This window comes from Molothrus aeneus, chromosome 28 (assembly GCF_037042795.1).
Source record: "Molothrus aeneus isolate 106 chromosome 28, BPBGC_Maene_1.0, whole genome shotgun sequence".
NCBI classification, from domain to species: Eukaryota; Metazoa; Chordata; class Aves; order Passeriformes; family Icteridae; genus Molothrus; species Molothrus aeneus.
In genome coordinates this window covers 3579215-3596542 of record NC_089673.1, presented here as the reverse complement: position 1 = coordinate 3596542, position 17328 = coordinate 3579215, and the positions used below count along the sequence as shown (strand labels likewise).

At 65.8% G+C, this 17328-nt stretch overlaps 3 protein-coding genes across 4 annotated transcripts; all 3 read left to right on the top strand.

The window, feature by feature from the left end:
• The first annotated feature begins 328 nt into the window (after positions 1-328).
• Positions 329-3393, top strand: GHDC (GH3 domain containing). Of its 2 annotated transcripts, XM_066566959.1 has the most exons (9): positions 329-585; positions 686-816; positions 889-1465; positions 1702-1885; positions 1971-2042; positions 2145-2278; positions 2405-2493; positions 2582-2665; positions 3076-3393. In XM_066566959.1, exons 1-9 carry the CDS (start codon positions 375-377, stop codon positions 3103-3105), a joined length of 1512 nt encoding a protein of 503 aa, XP_066423056.1. In that variant the 5' UTR covers positions 329-374; the 3' UTR covers positions 3106-3393. The 2 variants fall into 2 exon arrangements, with proteins under 2 accessions (XP_066423056.1, XP_066423055.1); XM_066566958.1 differs by having other exon boundaries at positions 2582-3393.
• Positions 3394-4476: 1083 nt separating this feature from the next.
• Positions 4477-14812, top strand: LOC136567323 (inactive phospholipase C-like protein 2). The gene is made up of 6 exons (XM_066566902.1): positions 4477-4674; positions 8779-11268; positions 11448-11651; positions 12226-12301; positions 13589-13698; positions 13981-14812. The coding sequence occupies exons 1-6, from the start codon at positions 4477-4479 to the stop codon at positions 14164-14166; spliced, it is 3264 nt and encodes a 1087-aa protein (XP_066422999.1). The 3' UTR covers positions 14167-14812.
• On the top strand, positions 14315-16798 carry HCRT (hypocretin neuropeptide precursor). The gene is made up of 2 exons (XM_066566904.1): positions 14315-15563; positions 16178-16798. The coding sequence occupies exons 1-2, from the start codon at positions 15495-15497 to the stop codon at positions 16613-16615; spliced, it is 507 nt and encodes a 168-aa protein (XP_066423001.1). The 5' UTR covers positions 14315-15494; the 3' UTR covers positions 16616-16798.
• Positions 16799-17328: the final 530 nt, after the last annotated feature.

The window sequence follows — 17328 nt, the reverse complement described above, 5'->3', positions numbered from 1 at the left end:
GGCACAAGCTGGGCGGATCCGGGAGGCTCTGTCCGGGCGGGAGGGCTGCCCTGAGGAGCAGGGGCTGGGCTGGGGCTGGGGCAAAAAGCAAAGTAAACCGGATCAATAGCTCTTGTTTTTCCAAAGAAAGCTTGCTCTTGATGGAGGGGTAGAGGGCGCTGGTACTGGGGGTTCAGTTGCCGTTGAATTCCCCGCCGAGCTGGGGGCCCGGGGTGTGCTGTGTAAAGGTGAAAATGAAAATAAAACAGGAGCGGGGAGGGGGGCGGCGCCGGGCGCGATAAATCTCCGTCATTTCTGCCGGAGGCGGAATAGCCGGCGTGGGTGAGGAGGGTCCGGGGCCGGCTCCCTGCCCGGGGCGGTGTCCGCATTCCGCGATGCTGGTGGCGCTGGTGGCCGTGGCCGTGGCCGTGGCCGTGGCTGTGGCCATGGCTGTCCCCGCGCTACGGCACCGCTTAGTCCGTGCCGCGCTGCGCCGCGCCGGGGACCGGTACCGGCGGCGGCTGGAGGCTCTGGACAGCGACGTGCGGCTGAGGCAGGAGCGGCGGCTGCGGCGCCTGCTGGGCACCGGCACCGGCACGGCCGGCGGTGAGCGCGGGGCTGCGGGAAGCGGCGCGGGAAGGGGTCGATCCCGTGGTCCCCCTTCTGAGTTTGTGCCTCCCTTCTGAGTTTGTGCCTCTCCCTGCAGGCTGGGAGGAATTCCAGGAGCAGCATCCCTTGGGGCAGCCCTGTCGGGACGAAGCGCCGGGCGTTCCGCCCCCCCCGCTGCCTCTCTGGGCTCTGCTCCCCGGCTGCTGGGGCACCGACCCCCGGCTGCAGGTACGGGGAGCGGCGGGCGGGGTGGGCGCGGATCCCGCAGGGTCTGCCCTCCTGACCCACCCTCCCCCGCAGGGCTCCCTGCTCTACCTGGATGCTCTCGGCGCCGCTTTTCCACGGGCTCTGACCCGCCGGGGCACGGCCGTGCTGCACTGGAGCCCCGGCTGTCCCCGCGCCCCGGCGGGGTGGCCGCTGCCCACCCTGTACTGCACCCCGGCCGCGGCGGCCGTGCTGCCCTCTCGGGCCGCAGCGCTGCGGCTGCAGCTGCTCTTTGCCCTGCGGCAGCGTGCCCTGCACGTGCTGGAGGCCGGGCTGGCAGCCGAGCTGCACGACGCGCTGCTGACCCTGCGCACTGAATGGCCCCGGCTGGCCCAGGAGCTGGAGCTGGGCAGGCTGAGCCCGCAGCCCGGGCTGCCCGAGGAGCTGCGGGAGCAGCTGCAGGCACTGCTGAGCCCTGCTGTTGCCCGGGCGGCCGAGATCCGTGATCAGTGTGCCCATGGCTTTGAGGGCATCGCGTTGCGGCTGTGGCCGCGGCTGGAGGTGGTGGTGGTGAGGACGATGCGTGGCACAGAGCGGCTCTACTGCGACTCCCTCCGCCAGGCCGACTGCCGGGGGCTGCCCTTCTACTGCCCCTTCTACCAGGCAGCAGGAGGTGAGTGTCCCCCACGCTGGCTGTGTCCCCAGGGTGCCCAAAGGGAGCTGCTGCCACATGGCAGCACAGATCTCCCTGCACCAGCACATGCTGGAGCATCTCTGTGCTGCATTCCCTTCCTGCAGCCTGAAAACACCTCAGTCCTGGCACCAGCAAAATTCTGCCCCTTGCAGAGGGGTGAGACAAGGATGGGGGGGTCTGGGGAGCTCACATTGCCACATGCTGCCTCTGCCCAGCCCTGCTTGGTGTGAACCTGTGGCCAGCAGAGCCAGTGCCCCGATTTGTGCTATGCCCTGATTGGGCTTTCTGCGAGTTCCTGCCCTGCCTGGCCAGCAAGGAGCCACGGACGGTGCTGCTGGATGAGCTCTGGGAGGGCCGTGAGTACGGGCTGGTTGTGACAGCCCAGCCAGGAGAGTACAGGTGCCTCTCCCTGCTGTGTAGCCCTGGGGGCTGCCTGCCCCAGCCCCATGCACCCATGTCCCCCTCACACCCCCCTGCCCTGCAGGTGCCGTACTGGGGAGGTGCTGAAGGTGACCGGCTTCCACAAGCAGTGTCCTGTGGTGGAACCTGTGCGCAGGTGAGGACACCCCAATGCCTGTCCCTCACCTCAGGGAGCTGGGTTACATGCAGGGTTTGACAGGAGGCTGCCAGTGACCCACCCTGTGTCCCTGCACCTCAGGGAGAGCCAGACACTGAGCGTGCGAGGTGAGAGCATCCCTGAGGAGCAGTTCTGCCAGAGCCTGTGCCGCACCCTGAGCCTGTGGCCGGGTGCTCGCCTGATTGACTATGTCTGTGTGGAGAGCAGCCTGCTGGGTGAGTTCCCCTGAGCTGTCCAAGTCCTCCTAAAAGTGTAGCTGGCACTGCACGGGGGTCTGCAGCCCTCCTGTTCCTGCAGCACAGGAAGCTGGGAGCTTTAACCTACTCATGATTCTGCTCCAGGTGACTCTTCAGGGCCCTGTGCCCCTCACTACGAGGTGTTCCTGGAGCTGCAGGGCCTGCGGGACCTTTCAGAGGTGCAGCGCTACAAGGTGAGCAGGACACGGGCTCTGCTCTGGGGCTGAAGGATGCTGGTGTGGCAGAGTGGGACCAGCACAGGCAGCTGCCCTCTCTTTGCAGCTGGACCAGTGTCTCCAGGAGGATTTCCCCATCTACAAATCCTTCCGCTTCAAGGGCAGCATTGGGCCCCTGCGCCTGCACCTGGTGAGGCCCAGGAGCTTCACCCGGCTGCGGGAAGCCCTGGGCTCTCCCATGCCCATGCCCAGGGTCCTGCGTGAGGAGCAGCTGCTGCAGCTCATCCAGGGAGCAGTCATCTCCTAGGGCAGCCTTGGGGCCCCACAGCTCTTCCTCCCTGGCATGCACCCTCTGAGGAGGGGCCGTGTCCCTGGGGTGGGAGGGCGTGGGGACAAGGGTGCTCATCCTCAAGGGTTTGGCTGAGTGGAGCAAATGGAGACAGTGAGCTTGACCATGATCCGTGGCAGCAGCTGGCACCACTCAGTGCTGCTGTGGAGGTGGAGCAGGAGCTTGGGAGCCTCAGGGGGCAGCTGCAGGACCCCCTCACTCAGTGCCTCGGCAGCACCTGCAGCCACAGCGGAGTGTATTCCTTTCCTAAGGGACCACTGTGCACCACAGCCCATGGCTGAGGCAGAGGGCTCTGTGGAAGCCTGCAGGAGCAGGAGGAGCAGAAGAGCCATGCCTCATCACTGAGCACTGGGGCCCTGGGGCATTTTGTCCTCTGGCAGGGACACTGCAGGCAGGGCTCAGGGGGCTGCTGGTGGCAGGTGTCACAGAGCAGCCCCAGCTGGGCTTCAGTGCATGTCCACTGGTTTAAAAGTAAGCTCCGGTGAGGGCTGCTTTTAATGTTTTGAAAACCAAATGCAAAATAAAGGAGGATTATCTTTTTGAAATAAATAAAGGACTGCACTCTGGGATTGATTTTTTTAGACTATTATTTTTAATCTTCATTAAAGAGATTGCTCAAGCAATCTGACTGCTCTAGGGGCTGAGGAGTTGCTGCTGTTCTCAGGGGTCCTGGGGAAGGGGCAGCCATGAATATTTAACCAGCTGAGCCCTCTGGGGGCACCAGGCTCTTTGTGCCTTTGAGGCACATGTGTACCATCGGGAGGGATTGGTCATTTCCCCTCCTGCTCATTAAGGGTTATTTCCAGGGCTGGTGAGGGCGTGTGGGGCACCTGCTGTGCCGCAGCAGCTGCTGGTGGGCAGGAGATGATGTCTCAAGCAAGGCTCACACAAAGCAAAGCATCCCCCACCAGGGATGAACCTGGCTGAGGCCTGCTGGAAAAACCTGGAGCAAAATTTCTGCTCCAGGTCGGGGCGAGGCTTTGCCTTGGGCTGGGAGCACGCCACAACAAAAGCCTCCAGCTCCCTGCGTGGCAGAGCCGTGCGGGGCCGGGGCTGCGCTGGGCGGCTCTGCTTGCCCTGCCATGCCTGGGTACCACCCCGGTGGGAGGGGAGGTTCCTGGGGTGGGACCCGCTGGGCAGGGCCAGGCTGCTGAGTGCTCGGCTGGCTCTGGATGCCAGGCTGCAAGGTCGATTTGAGTGCCCGGCTGCAGGGAGCAGCTTGTTTGGGGTGCAGGCTCATTTGTGCTGCCGCTACCAAGGCTGCAGGGTGCGGGTGCCCGGCTGAAGGGTGCCAGGCTGGTTTTGCGTGCCCGGCTGCAGGGTCGGCCGGGGACCCACCGGGATGGGGCGGCTGCCGGGCCCGGGCGCTGCGGTGCTGGGCGGAGGCCGGGGATGCCCCGGCGGTGGAAGATGCCGGTGCTCGGTGCCCGTCAGCGCGCCCCGCCGCCGCATCCCGGGGCGAGGGGGCCGCACCGTCCCCGTCCTCGTCCCCATCCCCGCCGCGTCCCCGCCCCCGGCCCGGCCCGTCCCCTCCTCCCGGCCGCGCCGCCTCCCGCCCGCTCCGCCACTGAGCCCGCAGCGGCGGCGGCGGCGGGCGCAGGCTCCGGGCGCCCCGGGGCCCCGCGGCGGCCGCTGCCCTGAGGCCGCGGGGGATGGCGGAGGGGCCCCGGGGCGCTCCGCCGCCGGGCTCGCCCCGCCCCGCCGCGCCGCTGCCCAACGGGCCCCGCGGCGGCGGCGGCGGCGGCGGCGGCGGCGGCGGCAGCCCCGGCTCGGGCTCGGGCAGCAGCAGCCGCGAGGACTCGGCGGAGCGGAGCCCCGCGCCCGCCGCGCCCCGGGCCAGCATCATGAAGGTGAGAGCCCCGCACCGGCACCGCACCGGGCCGGCCCCCCCCACGCCCCGGGCCCGGCACCTGCGCAGCGCGGGGGTGCCGAGCCGTGCCCCGCGCCGAGCCCCGCGTCCCCCCGCACCCGCTCTGCCCGCCGCTCCTCGCTCCCCCGGTGCCCGTGCAGCGGCTCCGAGGAGCTGCAGAGCAGCCGCATCCCCGGGCGACCGAGGGTCGCCACCTGCCCGCGGTGCTGGTCACACCGGGACTGACACAGCGTCCCTGCGCCCTGCCCGGACCCAGGGTCCCCAAGGGCACGGTCTGGCCCGGCCCGGCTCTGTGGAGTGTCCGTGGGTCGCGCTGTCAAGTGCCACGGCCACGCTGCAGCATCACCCGCTCCCGCTCAGGACACCCCTGGGTTCCCGTGAGGAGATGCCCGCTCCAGCCCCTCGAGCAGCTTCTGCTCTCCCGGGCTCTCCTGACAAACGCTGAGCCTCGGGCCTGGCCTGACCAGCTTGCAGTCTGCTCCCAACACCCGGCGCTGGTGCTGCCGGGCCGTGCTGGCGCCGGGCTCCAGGGAGGGTCTCGGGGGTCTCCCACCTGGGTGGGCAGCGGATCACACGTGTGCTTTCCTAAATGAACGCCCCTGATTGTGCTGATGCCAGCGGTACTCGCTGACACAATAGGTCACGTCCGCCCGGGACTCGCCTCCCTGCTCCCGGCAGCCTATTTTAAGCTGGGATTGCTCCGGTGCTATTAATACCCCGTGAGGGGGCTGTTTCCGTGGTGCCCCAGCCCCACTGTTCCGTCCCTGGGATCCAATTTTCTGGGCAGCAGTGTCAGGACCCCGAGTTCTGCCCGGGCTCTCGCTGCTAACTGTTGCGGGGGTGGCCGGGCTGTGCCCACGCGGGGCGGGCACGGAGCTCTGCCGGTGCTCCCGTGCAGCCAGAGGCTGCTGCCAATGCTCCGTCTGTGCCCGCCTTCCTCGGGGACATTGCCAGCGTCTCCTGCCCCTCCCGGGACGGAGCAGCATCCTTCCCTGCCCAGGGACCATCCGTGGGCACGGCGGGCTGGGGGTGCTGAACCTCTCGCTTGCTGCCGGGCCGGGCACATCGCTGTCACCACCTGCATCACCGCGGGATGCGGCCTCACGTGAAGGTCGGGTGGCCCAGGGTCAGGGCTGGCCCGGGGGGAGGTCTGACCCGAGCAGTGTCCCCAGCTTGTGCTGATGCCTTGTGCACCTCCAAGTCCATCCGGGGCCTGAGAGGCAGCGAGGCACATGTGGAAAGAGCTGCCGGCTCTGTTGTTTTTTGGGATTTCCAGAAAAGGCTGGAGGAGTGAATCTGAAAGTGCGACTCACAGGAGGGCCTGGGGCAGCGGGGCTCAGAGCTGGCCCCTGCAGTGTCCCTGTGCCCTGGCTAGAGGACCTGCTCCCTTCTTTCTTCTCAGCCTGAAAGCAGAGGGGGCTGGTGGTCCTGCGGGCAGGGAGGATGCTGGAGAGGGCATTGAATCTGCAGGATGTGTCCCTTCCCCAGCATTGTGCTGTTCTGTCCCCTGAGCCCCCTTCCCATCGTGTGCCAGCCCCGGGAGCTCTGTGGTGCCTCTGCCGGGATCTGACTCCATGGCCCCTCGCCGGGAGTGGCAGCTGGTGCCGCGGGGGGTGGATGTGTCAGTCGCTCTCTTCTTGGCAGGGAACAAACGACGGTGGAAAAGCCCTGGCTGTGCCTGGTCTCCCACTGCCTCAGCTCCGGGGCTGCTGCCTGCCTGCACCCCTGCCCACGCTGCCCACACTGGGATAGGGGTGGCGGGGACACCCGGGACCTGGGGAATTCAGCTGCAGGTGAATCACACCAAGGCCGGACCGGGGGATAAAGGGGAGGGAGGGACAACTGATGGGCTCCTCTCCATCCCGTGCTTTGAGATGGGGATGTGTGGCCAGTAAGCGTGGCTGTCACGTGGAGGCTGAGATTAGGGCATCAGCACTCACCAGGGCACTAATGCAGGAGATAATTGGCTGAAGAGGTGCTTAACACATGCTGCAGAGCTGGGCAGGACAGGCAGCTGGGCTGGAACGTGCCCTCCGTGCGAGCCCACGCTCACCACTGGCATCGTGGTTGGCATCGGTGCCGTCGTCTGTACTTTGAGCCCTGCCTACTCCCTGCCAGCTCGGTGGCACCGCGAGCAGGATCCCTGCTCTGGCTGGAGCTCTGCCCTCTGTCTGGGGGTGTTCCATGCTGTCATGGCCATGGGTGCTGTGTCCTTCCTGCTCCACTGCTACCTTACCCATCACCTGCCTGCGCTGCTCCTGCTGCGCCTCGCCAGCACTTGTGGGCTGTGCCCCGGCTTGAAGATCCCCTGGAACAGCCTGGAAGGGGCTGCCAGGGAGCAGAGACTGTTCCCTGCCATCCCCCAGGCTGCACTGAGGAGCGTAGGGCAGCTGCAGACGGGAAACTCCTCGCATCCTCTGCTCGCTGCTTGCCCGTGCAGGGGGAGAAGCAGAACCTGCAGGGCGCTCTCGGGTCTTGCCGCACATCTGCACCCCAAAGTGCTGCAGCGGGCACCACATCCCCTACCTGAGCCTGGTAGGGCGGGGGTCTGCAGGGGGGGCGTTTGGGCTTTCACCCCGAGCCAGGGCGCTCGGGGGACGGCTGGGGTGTGTGTGGCTGCCTGCAGCGGGCACAGCTGGAGCAGGTCCGTGCCGCTGGGTGCAGGCAGGCCCCCCGCCCGTGTTTCCTTTCCGGATGGATTTCCTGTTTTCAGCTGTGGGGCCCGGTGCGGAGCGGCGCGGGGTGGGTGCGCCGGGCGGGGAGCGGGTCCGCGAGGGGCGGGGGTCCGCGAGGGGCGGGGGTCCGCGAGGGGCGGCCCTCGGTGCCCATCGGAGGGGCTGCGGCTGCCTCTCGGCGGGGCGCTCAGATTGCAGCGTGCAGGAAGCATCCGGCGTCCAGTCCTTCCCCGCAGGGCTGGCCGATGGCGGGACCTGCCGCTGAGCGCCTGCCGACCCGGGATGGCTGGCACCGAGGCAGAGTCCTGGAGCTCGGCCAGCTCCCTGGAGCAATCTGGCGGCGAGAGGATGCGAACAGCCACCACATCCGAGCTCCAGGATAGGAGGATGTGCCTGGCTCTAATAAGGGGCTGAGGGCTGGTGCTGGTTCCTCCTTCCCTGGGCCTTTGTGTCCCGGGTGTCCTTGGAGGATTCCCCATTCCCTGGGGAAACTGTACATCCATTTGTGTGACTTATCCACATGCCCTGGGCTGTGACTGCCTGACCCCGTGGGGCAGATCCCAAGCCTACAGGACCAGGCATGGGATGTGCTTGCCCTGTGTGGGAGCTGTGGAAGCTCTCAGAGCACTGGAGGGGAGCAGCCCCTCACCTCCAACCTGGGCGGCTGAGCAGGACCTGCCTGTGACAGAGACACCACCAGATTAGAGGTGACTCACCATAATCTTGAAGAAGTGGATTAAATCTCCTCCTACTGTGCTACTTAATGAAATCCATCCCATAATACACTCCTGGCCCTGCTGTTCCCCCTTATCCCCTGCCAGCCCCGTGGCAGCTGGGTCCCCCCTCCCTGTGGTGAGGCAGGGCAGAGTGTGGGCACGAGGTGCTGGCAGCAAACAGCCCATGCCATGGTGACCCTCTGCTCTGTGGGACATGGCCATGGTGGTCCCCAGCACGTGGCACTGGCAGGGGCTGTCCTGCCCCGCTCCTCACAGAAGAGTGGGGGGTTTCTCTTGGGCTCCCTAGGAGCAGCTCTGCTGGTGCATCACACGCTGGGTTGTCTGTTTTCCTCTGCTCCCCAGGCCAAGGAGACAGGGGCTGTGCTGGTTGGCTGTGCCTGTGAGGGTGAGCAAGCAGCGGGGAAGGATCCAGCTCAGGGCCAGGAGCAGGAAGGAAGGAAGGAAAGCAGAGTTAAAATAAGCCAGGCAATGAGCTGTGAGGGAAGCCAGGGCTGGAGCTGGCTCCCAGCCCCCAGAAGAGGGGCGGGCTGGAGTGGACTGGGCTCAGCGTGGTGCTGGGGCAGTGCTGGGGTGGGGGGACCATGGGGCAGGAGGATGCCAGGAGCTGCTGGGGCGTGTGCTGCTGCCTGGCTGTCCCTGACTGATGGCTCTGCCCCTTTCCCACCCTGGCAGGATGGCTCTCGGCAGCGGCCCCCACACAAGAAGAAGACAGTGTCCTTCAGCTCCATGCCCAATGACCGCAAGATCAACAGCACAGCTGCCTGCATCTCCCTGATGCTGGAGGGCTGCGAGCTGAAGAAGGTGCGCTCCAACTCCCGCATGTACAGCCGCTTCTTCGTGCTGGACGCCGACATGCGCTCCGTGCGCTGGGAGCCCTCCAAGAAGGACTCAGAGAAGGCCAAGATTGAGATCAAATCGGTCAAAGAGGTGAGGGTGGGCAAGAAGACGCCAGTCCTGCGCAGCAATGGGCTCTCTGACCAGTTCCCCGACGAGTGCGCCTTCTCCATCATCTACGGGGACAACTACGAGTCCCTGGACCTGGTGGCCAGCTCGGCAGATGTGGTGAGTGCCTGGGTGATGGGGCTGCGCTATCTGGTGTCCTATGGGAAGCACAGCCCTGAGGCACCTGGGACTGGCCACCCCAGCCTCCGGACGTCCTGGATCTCCTCTGTCTTCGACCTGGCTGACCTGGAGAAGTCTGGCCGCATCCCCGTGTCCCGGGCTGTGCAGCTGATCAAAGCACTCAACCCTGGCATGAAGACGTCCACCATCGAGCTGAAGTTCAAGGAGCTGCAGAAGGCCAGCGATCGTCCTGGCACGGAGGTGGCCTGTGACCTCTTTGTGGAGGCGTACTGCGAGCTCTGCACCCGCCCTGAGATCTTTTTCCTGCTGGTCCAGTTCTCCAGCAACAAGGAATACCTGGGTGTGAAGGACCTGCTGATGTTCCTGGAGGTGGAGCAGGGCATGGAAGGGGTGACAGAGGAGAAGTGCTTGGAGATCGTCAGCAAGTACGAGCCCTCCAAGGAGGGCCGGGAGAAGGGCTACCTGGCCATCGATGGCTTCACGCGTTACCTGCTCTCTGCCGACTGCTCCATCTTCGACCCCCAGCACCGCAAGGTCTGCCAGGACATGGCTCAGCCCCTCTCCCACTACTACATTAGCTCTGCCCACAGCGCCTGCCTGCTGGAGGACAACTTCTGGGGCCGCTCAGACATCAGTGGCTACATCAGTGCCCTGGGCTTGGGCTGCCGCAGCATTGAGCTGGTGCTGTGGGATGGCCCCGAGGGTGAGCCCGTGGTCTACACCAGCCCCTCGGCTGCCTCCTGCGTGCCCTTCCGTGCCGTGGTGGGGCTGATCGACCAGCACGCCTTCACTGCCTCCGCCTACCCCCTCATCCTGTGCCTGGTGGTGCGCTGCTCGGCCCCCCAGCAGCGGCTCGCTGCCCAGTGCCTGCGCAAGACCCTCGGGGAGAAGCTGTACCTGGAGCCCCCCAACCCCGTGGCCTCGTACCTGCCCTCCCCGGAGGAGCTCAAGGGCCGCATCCTCATCAAGGGCAAGAAGCTGCCGCCCACCTGCGAGGACAGCGAGGGGGAGGTGTCGGACGAGGAGGAAGGCTGGGAGCTGGCGCGGAGATTGGGCCAGGAGGACCGGGAGGCACCGGAGGGAGGCAGCCTGAGGCGGGTGCGCCTCAGCCGTGAGCTCTCGGAGCTGGTGAGCCTCTGCCAGGCTGTGCCCTTCCAGGACTTTGAGAGCTCCAGGCGTGGGCAGCGCTATTGGGAGATGTGCTCCTTCAGCGAGGTGGAGGCGGGACGCTTCGCCAACGAGTGTCCGGCCGAGCTGGTCAGCTACAACAAGCGCTTCCTGTCCCGCGTCTACCCCAGCCCCATGCGCATCGACGCCAGCAACATGAACCCCCAGGACTTCTGGAAGTGCGGCTGCCAGATGGTGGCCATGAACTACCAGACCCCAGGGCTCATGATGGACCTGAATGCGGGCTGGTTCCGGCAGAACGGTGCCTGTGGCTACGTCCTCCGCCCGGCCATCATGCGGGAGGAGGTCTCCTACTTCAGTGCCAACGCCAAGGACTCCCTGCCCGGCGTGCCTGCCCAGCTCCTACACCTCAAGGTCATCAGCGGGCAGAATCTCCCCAAGCCCAAGGGCTCGGGGGCCAAGGGGGAGGTGGTGGAGCCCTACGTGTGTGCTGAAATCCACGGCATCCCGGCTGACTGCGCCGAGCACCGCACCAAGACCGCCCTGCAGAGCGGGGACAACCCCATCTTCGATGAGAGCCTGGAGTTCCAGATCAACCTGCCGGAGCTGGCCGTGCTGCGCTTCGTCGTGCTGGACGACGACTACATCGGGGACGAGTTCATTGCCCAGTACACCATCCCCTTCGAGTGCCTGCAGCCTGGCTACCGCCACGTCCCCCTCCAGTCGCTGGCCGGGGAGCCCCTGCCCCACGCCACCCTCTTTGTGCACGTGGCCATCACCGACCGCCGTGGCGGGGGCAAGGGGCACCGCCGGGGGCTGGCAGGGCGCCGGGGCCGCCGGGTGAGGGAGTACACCTCCACCAAGGCCACTGGCATCAAAGCCATCGATGAAGTCTTCAGGACGGCCACCCAGCCACTGCGGGAGGCCACGGACCTGCGGGAGAATGTGCAGGTAGGACCCTGCAGGGGCAACAGGGGACCTGGTTTCTTCAGGGGAGGATGGGGCTGTCCCCCTTTTCCTGGGGGACGTGAGTGAGGAGCCTTACCTGGAGCAGAGAGCTGTGGGAAATGGGGGTGTTCCTGGGGGGTCCTCCCAGCTGAACTCCTGACACTGGACACTGGTCTCTGCAGAATGCGTTGGTGTCCTTCAAGGAGCTGTGTGGGCTGACACCCGCTGCCAACATGAAGCAGTGCATCCTGACGGTGTCCACGTGGCTGCTGCACAGTGACAGCGCGCCCAGTGTCACCCTGAACCTGGCAGAGCAGTACCCACCCATGGAGGCCCAGGGGCCCATCCCCGACCTGCTGCGCAAGGTCCTCACTGCCTACGAGACGGTAAGTGCCACCCTGCCAGCACCTGGCTCCTTGGGGAGGCTCCCTGGCATCACTGGCGCTGGCACCAGCACCCACGGCTGGTGCAGGTTTTATGGGATGAACCTGAGTAGGTTTTATGGGATGAACCCAGGCAGGTTTTGTGGGATGGGTCAGAAGGTCCAAGGATGGGGAACCCTGAACTCCCTGTACCCATCCTGGGGCAGGGGGCTGCATGGGGGCTGCCCGGGGAGGAATCTTGCCACGGCACAGGCTTGCCCTGATCGGTCTGACCCTGGGACACTGCAGCCCCTACCCTGTGCCTGCACTGCCTGTGCCTTGCCCTGATCCCACCAGGTGGGAGAAATCCCATTAATAGCCACAGCCAGAGCTGCTTCCTTCTTTTGTGTTGAAGGAAACCTGGCCATTGGCCACGTGCTGGTCACACCATACCCGTGTGGGGTGAGGAGGGAAGGGCCAGACCCCGGGCACTGTGCTGGTTCAGGGGGCAGCCCCTGCTTGCCCTGTGTCCCCTTCCACTTGGCCAGGGGACACAGGGCCAGGGCTGCCCAGCTGCTCACGTTGTCCCTCTCCCTAGATGATCCAGACCAGCAGGACCCTGATCGAGTCTGCCGACGCCGTGTACGGGAAGCTCATCCAGGCACAGCAGGCAGGTGGGTCCTGGAGAGCAGCCCCAGCTCCACCACAGCTCTGGCACATCCTGGGGGGCTCAGGGCTTCCTGCACTGGGGCAGGCTGTGGGTGGGTGGGCTGCAGAGCTGTGTGGTAGGGAGCAAGCAGAGTGGGGGAGGCTGATGAGGAAGCGGGGAAGAGTCATTAGCTGTCAAACGCCAGAACATAATTAGTGCCAGAAATAACAGGCTGGGGCTGACAGCAGAAATGGCAACTGAGTGTTAAGACTTCCCAAACACATGGCAGAACCCACACAGGCAGGTGCTGCTGCTGCCTGCCCTGGTCCTCCCTGCAGGTGCCCCCACTTTGGCAGCTGCCTGGGACCTCTGGCCCCACTGTTGGCTGGGACCCCACAGGAACAGTGCCCCCAGCTCCAGGGGCTTCTGTGGGCTCCCTGTGGGGCTGGGAGAGTGTCAGGAGCTGGAGAGGCTTGGGAAGAAGAAGAGAGCCCTGCTCTGCTGTCCCTGCCATGCCAGCCCTGCTGCCAGCAGCCGTGTTTGTTCCCTGCCCACGCTGCAGACGGAAATCTCCCCAAACTCTTGGCTCAGCTCTGCCACTGCTGCCAGCCCTGGGGGAGTGGAGCAGTGGGGCACAAGCTGCAGGACACAGATTGGTGCTGTGCCCTCCTGCATTGCAGGAGCAGAGGCACTCTGGGCTGTGCAGCCCCTCGGGGTGGTGGCAGGCAGCAATTTGGCAGCTGCAGCCCCCAGCCCAGTGCCCTGGTAGTGCCTGCTTTCACCCTGGCCGTGCTGGGGACGAGCTGCTGTGGTGCTGGTACCCGGCTGGCAGGAGCTGGGCCCCGGGGAGCTGCAGGGCTGTGGGCGGGCTGATTGGCAGCACCGGGGCGAGGGAGCTGCGTGGGAGCCCTGGCGTGGGCCCCGAGCCGCTGCTGCGTCACCAGGGGTAAATATAGCACCCACCCAGGGGGTGGGGCACAGCCATGGGGGGCTCTGAATCCCCCCCAGATGAGCCATGGAGGGCAGGGGTTGTGCCTCTGCCCAGGGTCTTCACTGCCCTTCCAGACCCCGTGGTGTCTGGGTCCAGAAGGGCCCCAGGGTGCAGCTGACCGTGGTGCTGGGATGTGGGGGGGGTCCCATCATTTGAGGCATGGAGGATTCTTGAGGCTGCTGGGGCAGTGGGGAGCCCACCCAGCCTGCAATGCCATGGTGGGCAAAGGGCATCCCTCTGGCTTGGTCCTGTTGGCTGTGGGTGGTGGTTGTCCCCGTGCCAATGTCCCTGCACGCCCTGAGCACCTCTGCCGTCAATCAGGGATGGATTTCCACAAGGAGCTGCACCGCATCGAGACCAAGGAAGGGCTGCGGGGCCGCAAGCTGCAGAAGGCGCTGGAGAGCTTCGCCTGGAACATCACTGTCCTCAAGGTGAGGGGCGAGGGCTGCGCGGACAGCCCTTCCCTTCCCTTCCCTTCCCTTCCCTTCCCTTCCCTTCCCTTCCCTTCCCTTCCCTTCCCTTCCCTTCCCTTCCCTTCCCTTCCCTTCCCTTCCCTTCCCTTCCCTTCCCTTCCCTTCCCTTCCCTTCCCTTCCCTTCCCTTCCCTTCCCTTCCCTTCCCTTCCCTTCCCTTCCCTTCCCTTCCCTTCCCTTCCCTTCCCTTCATCACCCTCCTGCCTCCACCCCAACACAGCCCCGCTATCTCCTGCCCCAGGGCCAGGCTGATCTCCTCAAGCACGCCAAGGCGGAGGCTCTGGACAACCTGTGGCAGATCCACAACGCGGGACAGTCCTGCGGCATCGGCAGGAACGGATCAGCCTCGCCCGAGCCCTCCCGGCTGCAAGCCCCGCTGGAGCCGATCCCTGAGACAGACGGAGGTGGCGACACAGCGTCCTGCTGACCCCGGTCTGGGGCTCGGGGCCCGGACTGAGCAGCCCTGGCCGCAGGGGCCGGGGGCAGGGAGCCCCAGCCTGCCCGGGCAGTGTCTGTGAGGCCGGGTGCTCTGCCCTGCTGAGGGGCTTGCTCCAGAATTCAGTGGAGAGCTTGGGGAGAGATGTCTCTGCTCCCTCTTGCCCTGCCAAAGCTCCCAGAGGACTCATCCGTCCCCTCCATCTGCTTCTGGAGCCAGATCTCTGCTGAGGGGCCAGTGGGGATGCTGGTACCCCAGTACCCGTGTGCATGTACCCACAGCCTGCCGTGCCACTTGGAAAAGCAGCCCCAGCTCTGGGCTCCTGCCCACCCTCCCCAGGGCTGCAGGTTTGGCCAACACTCCACTGGCCCTGGGGAAAACTTGGCTGGCAGAAGGATCCTAGCTGCTCCTGTCACCTCCACAGCATTCCTGGGGTCCCCAGTATGCAGAGGGACTGGGAGGCTCTCTGGTGCAGAGGATGTAGGGCCCAGGATGTCCCTGAACAGTAGATGTGGCTTCTGGCATCAGGGAAATGTTTGGGTTCATCCCCAGGGCAGGGGAGTTCAGCACAAGCAAAGGCTGGAGGTGCTCTGGGGTCAGGCTGGGGCTGTGGAGTGTCATAAAGAGTGCAAGAGCCTCCCTGGTGCCCTGTGGCTCCCTCTGTTCCAGGCACAGCACCACGATGGGATGCAGCACAGCACAAAAGGGATGGAGGGTGGCATTATCCCTGCCTGGCACCTGGTACAGGACCCTGGTGGCACTGGGTACAGGACCCTGGTGGCACTATCCTTCCCTGGCACAGGACCCTGGGGCACTATCCTTCCCTGGCACTGGCACAGGACCCTGGTGGCACTATCCCTGCCTGGCACTGGGTACAGGACCCTGGTGGCACTATCCCTCCCTGGCACCAGCCGAGCACAGGGTGACAGCTCCCCATGGCTCCTCACGTCAGTCAGGGAGCTGTGTAGCTGCTGGCACCCCTTTGTTCAGGGGGTTAATTAGCCTAACCCTTTGTTCAGGGGGTTAATTAGCCTAATGGGGCTCTGAGCAGCGGCCAGCTCTGACCTTCAGCCCCTTTGTGCCAGCCCAGCAGCGCGGCCCGTGGGCAATTATGGCCTCATTAGTGCCAAGCACCCCTTGCAGTGAGCACCCTCACAATGGGGAGCTGCAAATGAGGGGAAAGGCCTGGATGGTCTCCGGGCTACCACGTCTCCCAGACACCGCTGCTCCCGCTGGCCCAGGTATTTTTGGCAGCCCCATTGTGCCGGGCCCTATAAAGTGGCAGTGGCAGTGTAGGGTGCTGTGCTGCTGGCTGCCCGATGGGACATGCCCCAGAGCTGCTCGGCCACATGAAGACCCCAGCAAGGATGGAGGTGCCCAACACCAAGGTGGGGCTGGGGTGCTGCAGCCCCTCGGGATGAGAGATCAGTGATGGGTGGGAGGTTAGAATGTTGGGCTGGGGTTGTGGGAGGGCCTGGCTGGTTTCTTGGGAAGCTCCAAGAGTGCAGCAAATCCCTGGGAATCCCTGACTGATGAGGGGAATACTTGGGAGGGGAGCTGGGCATGCAATTCCTGCAGCATGGGTGCTTTCAGTGCTTGTCCTGTAGCACTGGGCAGCGAGAGGAGGGAGTTTGTGTGCTGGAGCAGGGCAGTGAAAGGTGAGGACACAGGTGAGGTGCAGGGCAGGGATGCAGTGAGCACACCCACATCTGGCTGGGACACAGGTGAGGTGCAGGGCAGGGATGCGGTGAGCACACCCACATCTGGCTGGGACACAGGTGAGGTGCAGGGCAGGGATGCAGTGAGCACACCCACATCTGGCTGGGACACAGGTGAGGTGCAGGGCAGTGAAAGGTGAGGCTCCAGGTGCACCTCGGGTGCGGGGCTGAGTCAGGAGGGCAGGGGGGAGTTGAACACCACAGAGAGGGGACAGTCCTCGGCTGGGCAGTCCCCATCCCTGCCTTGCCACTGCCCTGCCCTAACGCTGCCCGTTCTCTGGCAGCCCCAGCGAGCTGCCTGCCTCCTGCTGCTGCTCCTGCTCTGCTCCCTGGCCGCTGCCCGGCAGAACCTGCCCCACTGCTGCCGGCAGAAAACCTGCTCCTGCCGTGTCTACGACCTCCTGCACGGCATGGGCAACCACGCCGCCGGCATCCTCACGCTGGGCAAGAGGAAGAGCGTCCCCCTGGCTTTCCAGAGCCGGCTCTACCGCCTGCTCCACGGCTCCGGCAACCACGCTGCGGGCATCCTCACCATGGGCAAGCGCGGGCAGCACTCGGGCACCGCCTGCCCCGATGTGTTGGGCTGCCCTGCGGGCACGGTCGCGCAGCCGACAGCGGTGCCGCGGGGCGCTGCCACCAGCCCTGACAGCCCCAGGGAGTGCCAGGGACACTCAGGGAAGGACCTGAGCACCAGCCAGGGAGCTGCAAGGAGCTTTTACTGAACGGGATGGGGGCAGCGGGACACACAGAGGGGATCCCTGGCAGGACGGACTGCGGGGACGCCCAGCCGGAGCTCGGTGTAAATAGCACTTTTAGATACCTCCTCGATGCCCTGGCCCTGGCCCAGCTTGCTCAGGGCACCGCGGGCACCGCGGCCTTTTACAATAAATGGTAGCCTGATGTCAGCCGGCTCTGCTGTGTCTCTGGGGAGGGGTCGGGCGGGGACAGCTCGGTGCGGGGACAGCTCGGTGCGGGGGCAGCTCGGTGCGGGGGCAGCTCGGTGCGGGGACAGCTCGGTGTGAGGAGAGCTCGGTGCGGGGGCAGCTCGGTGCGGGGACAGCTCGGTGCGAGGGCAGCTCGGTGTGAGGGCAGCTCGGTGCGGGGGCAGCTCGGTGTGAGGAGAGCTCGGTGCGGGGGCAGATCGGTGCCGGAACGAGTTCCTTCCCCCGCGGGGCTGGGGCTGGGCTCATGGAGAGCCTTATCCGCGGCGCTGCCCTGGTGTGTGCCCGTGTGCGGTACCAGGACAGAGTTTAACCGAGGTGCGGCGCCTCCCGCTCCTTCTGCAGCCCCCGTGAGCCCGACAGGACCGGGGGTGAGTGGCTCCCGTGGCCGGGCAGCTCCCGGGGCCTCCCGGTGCGGCGGCTCCCGAGCCCCCCCAGGCCAGCCCGCCGTGCCCGCGGGTGCTCGACGGTGCCGAGGCCCCTCCCGGTGCCGG

Bases quoted from the DNA above. Each gene is read 5' to 3' on its own strand.
- LOC136567323 (XM_066566902.1), top strand. From the start codon at position 4,477: ATGGCGGAGGGGCCCCGGGGCGCTCCGCCGCCGGGCTCGCCCCGCCCC. The intron at 11,269-11,447 runs GTAGGACCCTGC...TGGTCTCTGCAG, and splicing joins ACCTGCGGGAGAATGTGCAG to AATGCGTTGGTGTCCTTCAA. The intron at 12,302-13,588 runs GTGGGTCCTGGA...GCCGTCAATCAG, and splicing joins CATCCAGGCACAGCAGGCAG to GGATGGATTTCCACAAGGAG.
- HCRT (XM_066566904.1), top strand. From the start codon at position 15,495: ATGGGACATGCCCCAGAGCTGCTCGGCCACATGAAGACCCCAGCAAGG. The intron at 15,564-16,177 runs GTGGGGCTGGGG...GTTCTCTGGCAG, and splicing joins TGGAGGTGCCCAACACCAAG to CCCCAGCGAGCTGCCTGCCT.
- GHDC (XM_066566958.1), top strand. From the start codon at position 375: ATGCTGGTGGCGCTGGTGGCCGTGGCCGTGGCCGTGGCCGTGGCTGTG. The intron at 2,043-2,144 runs GTGAGGACACCC...CCTGCACCTCAG, and splicing joins GTGGTGGAACCTGTGCGCAG to GGAGAGCCAGACACTGAGCG. The intron at 2,494-2,581 runs GTGAGCAGGACA...CTCTCTTTGCAG, and splicing joins CAGAGGTGCAGCGCTACAAG to CTGGACCAGTGTCTCCAGGA.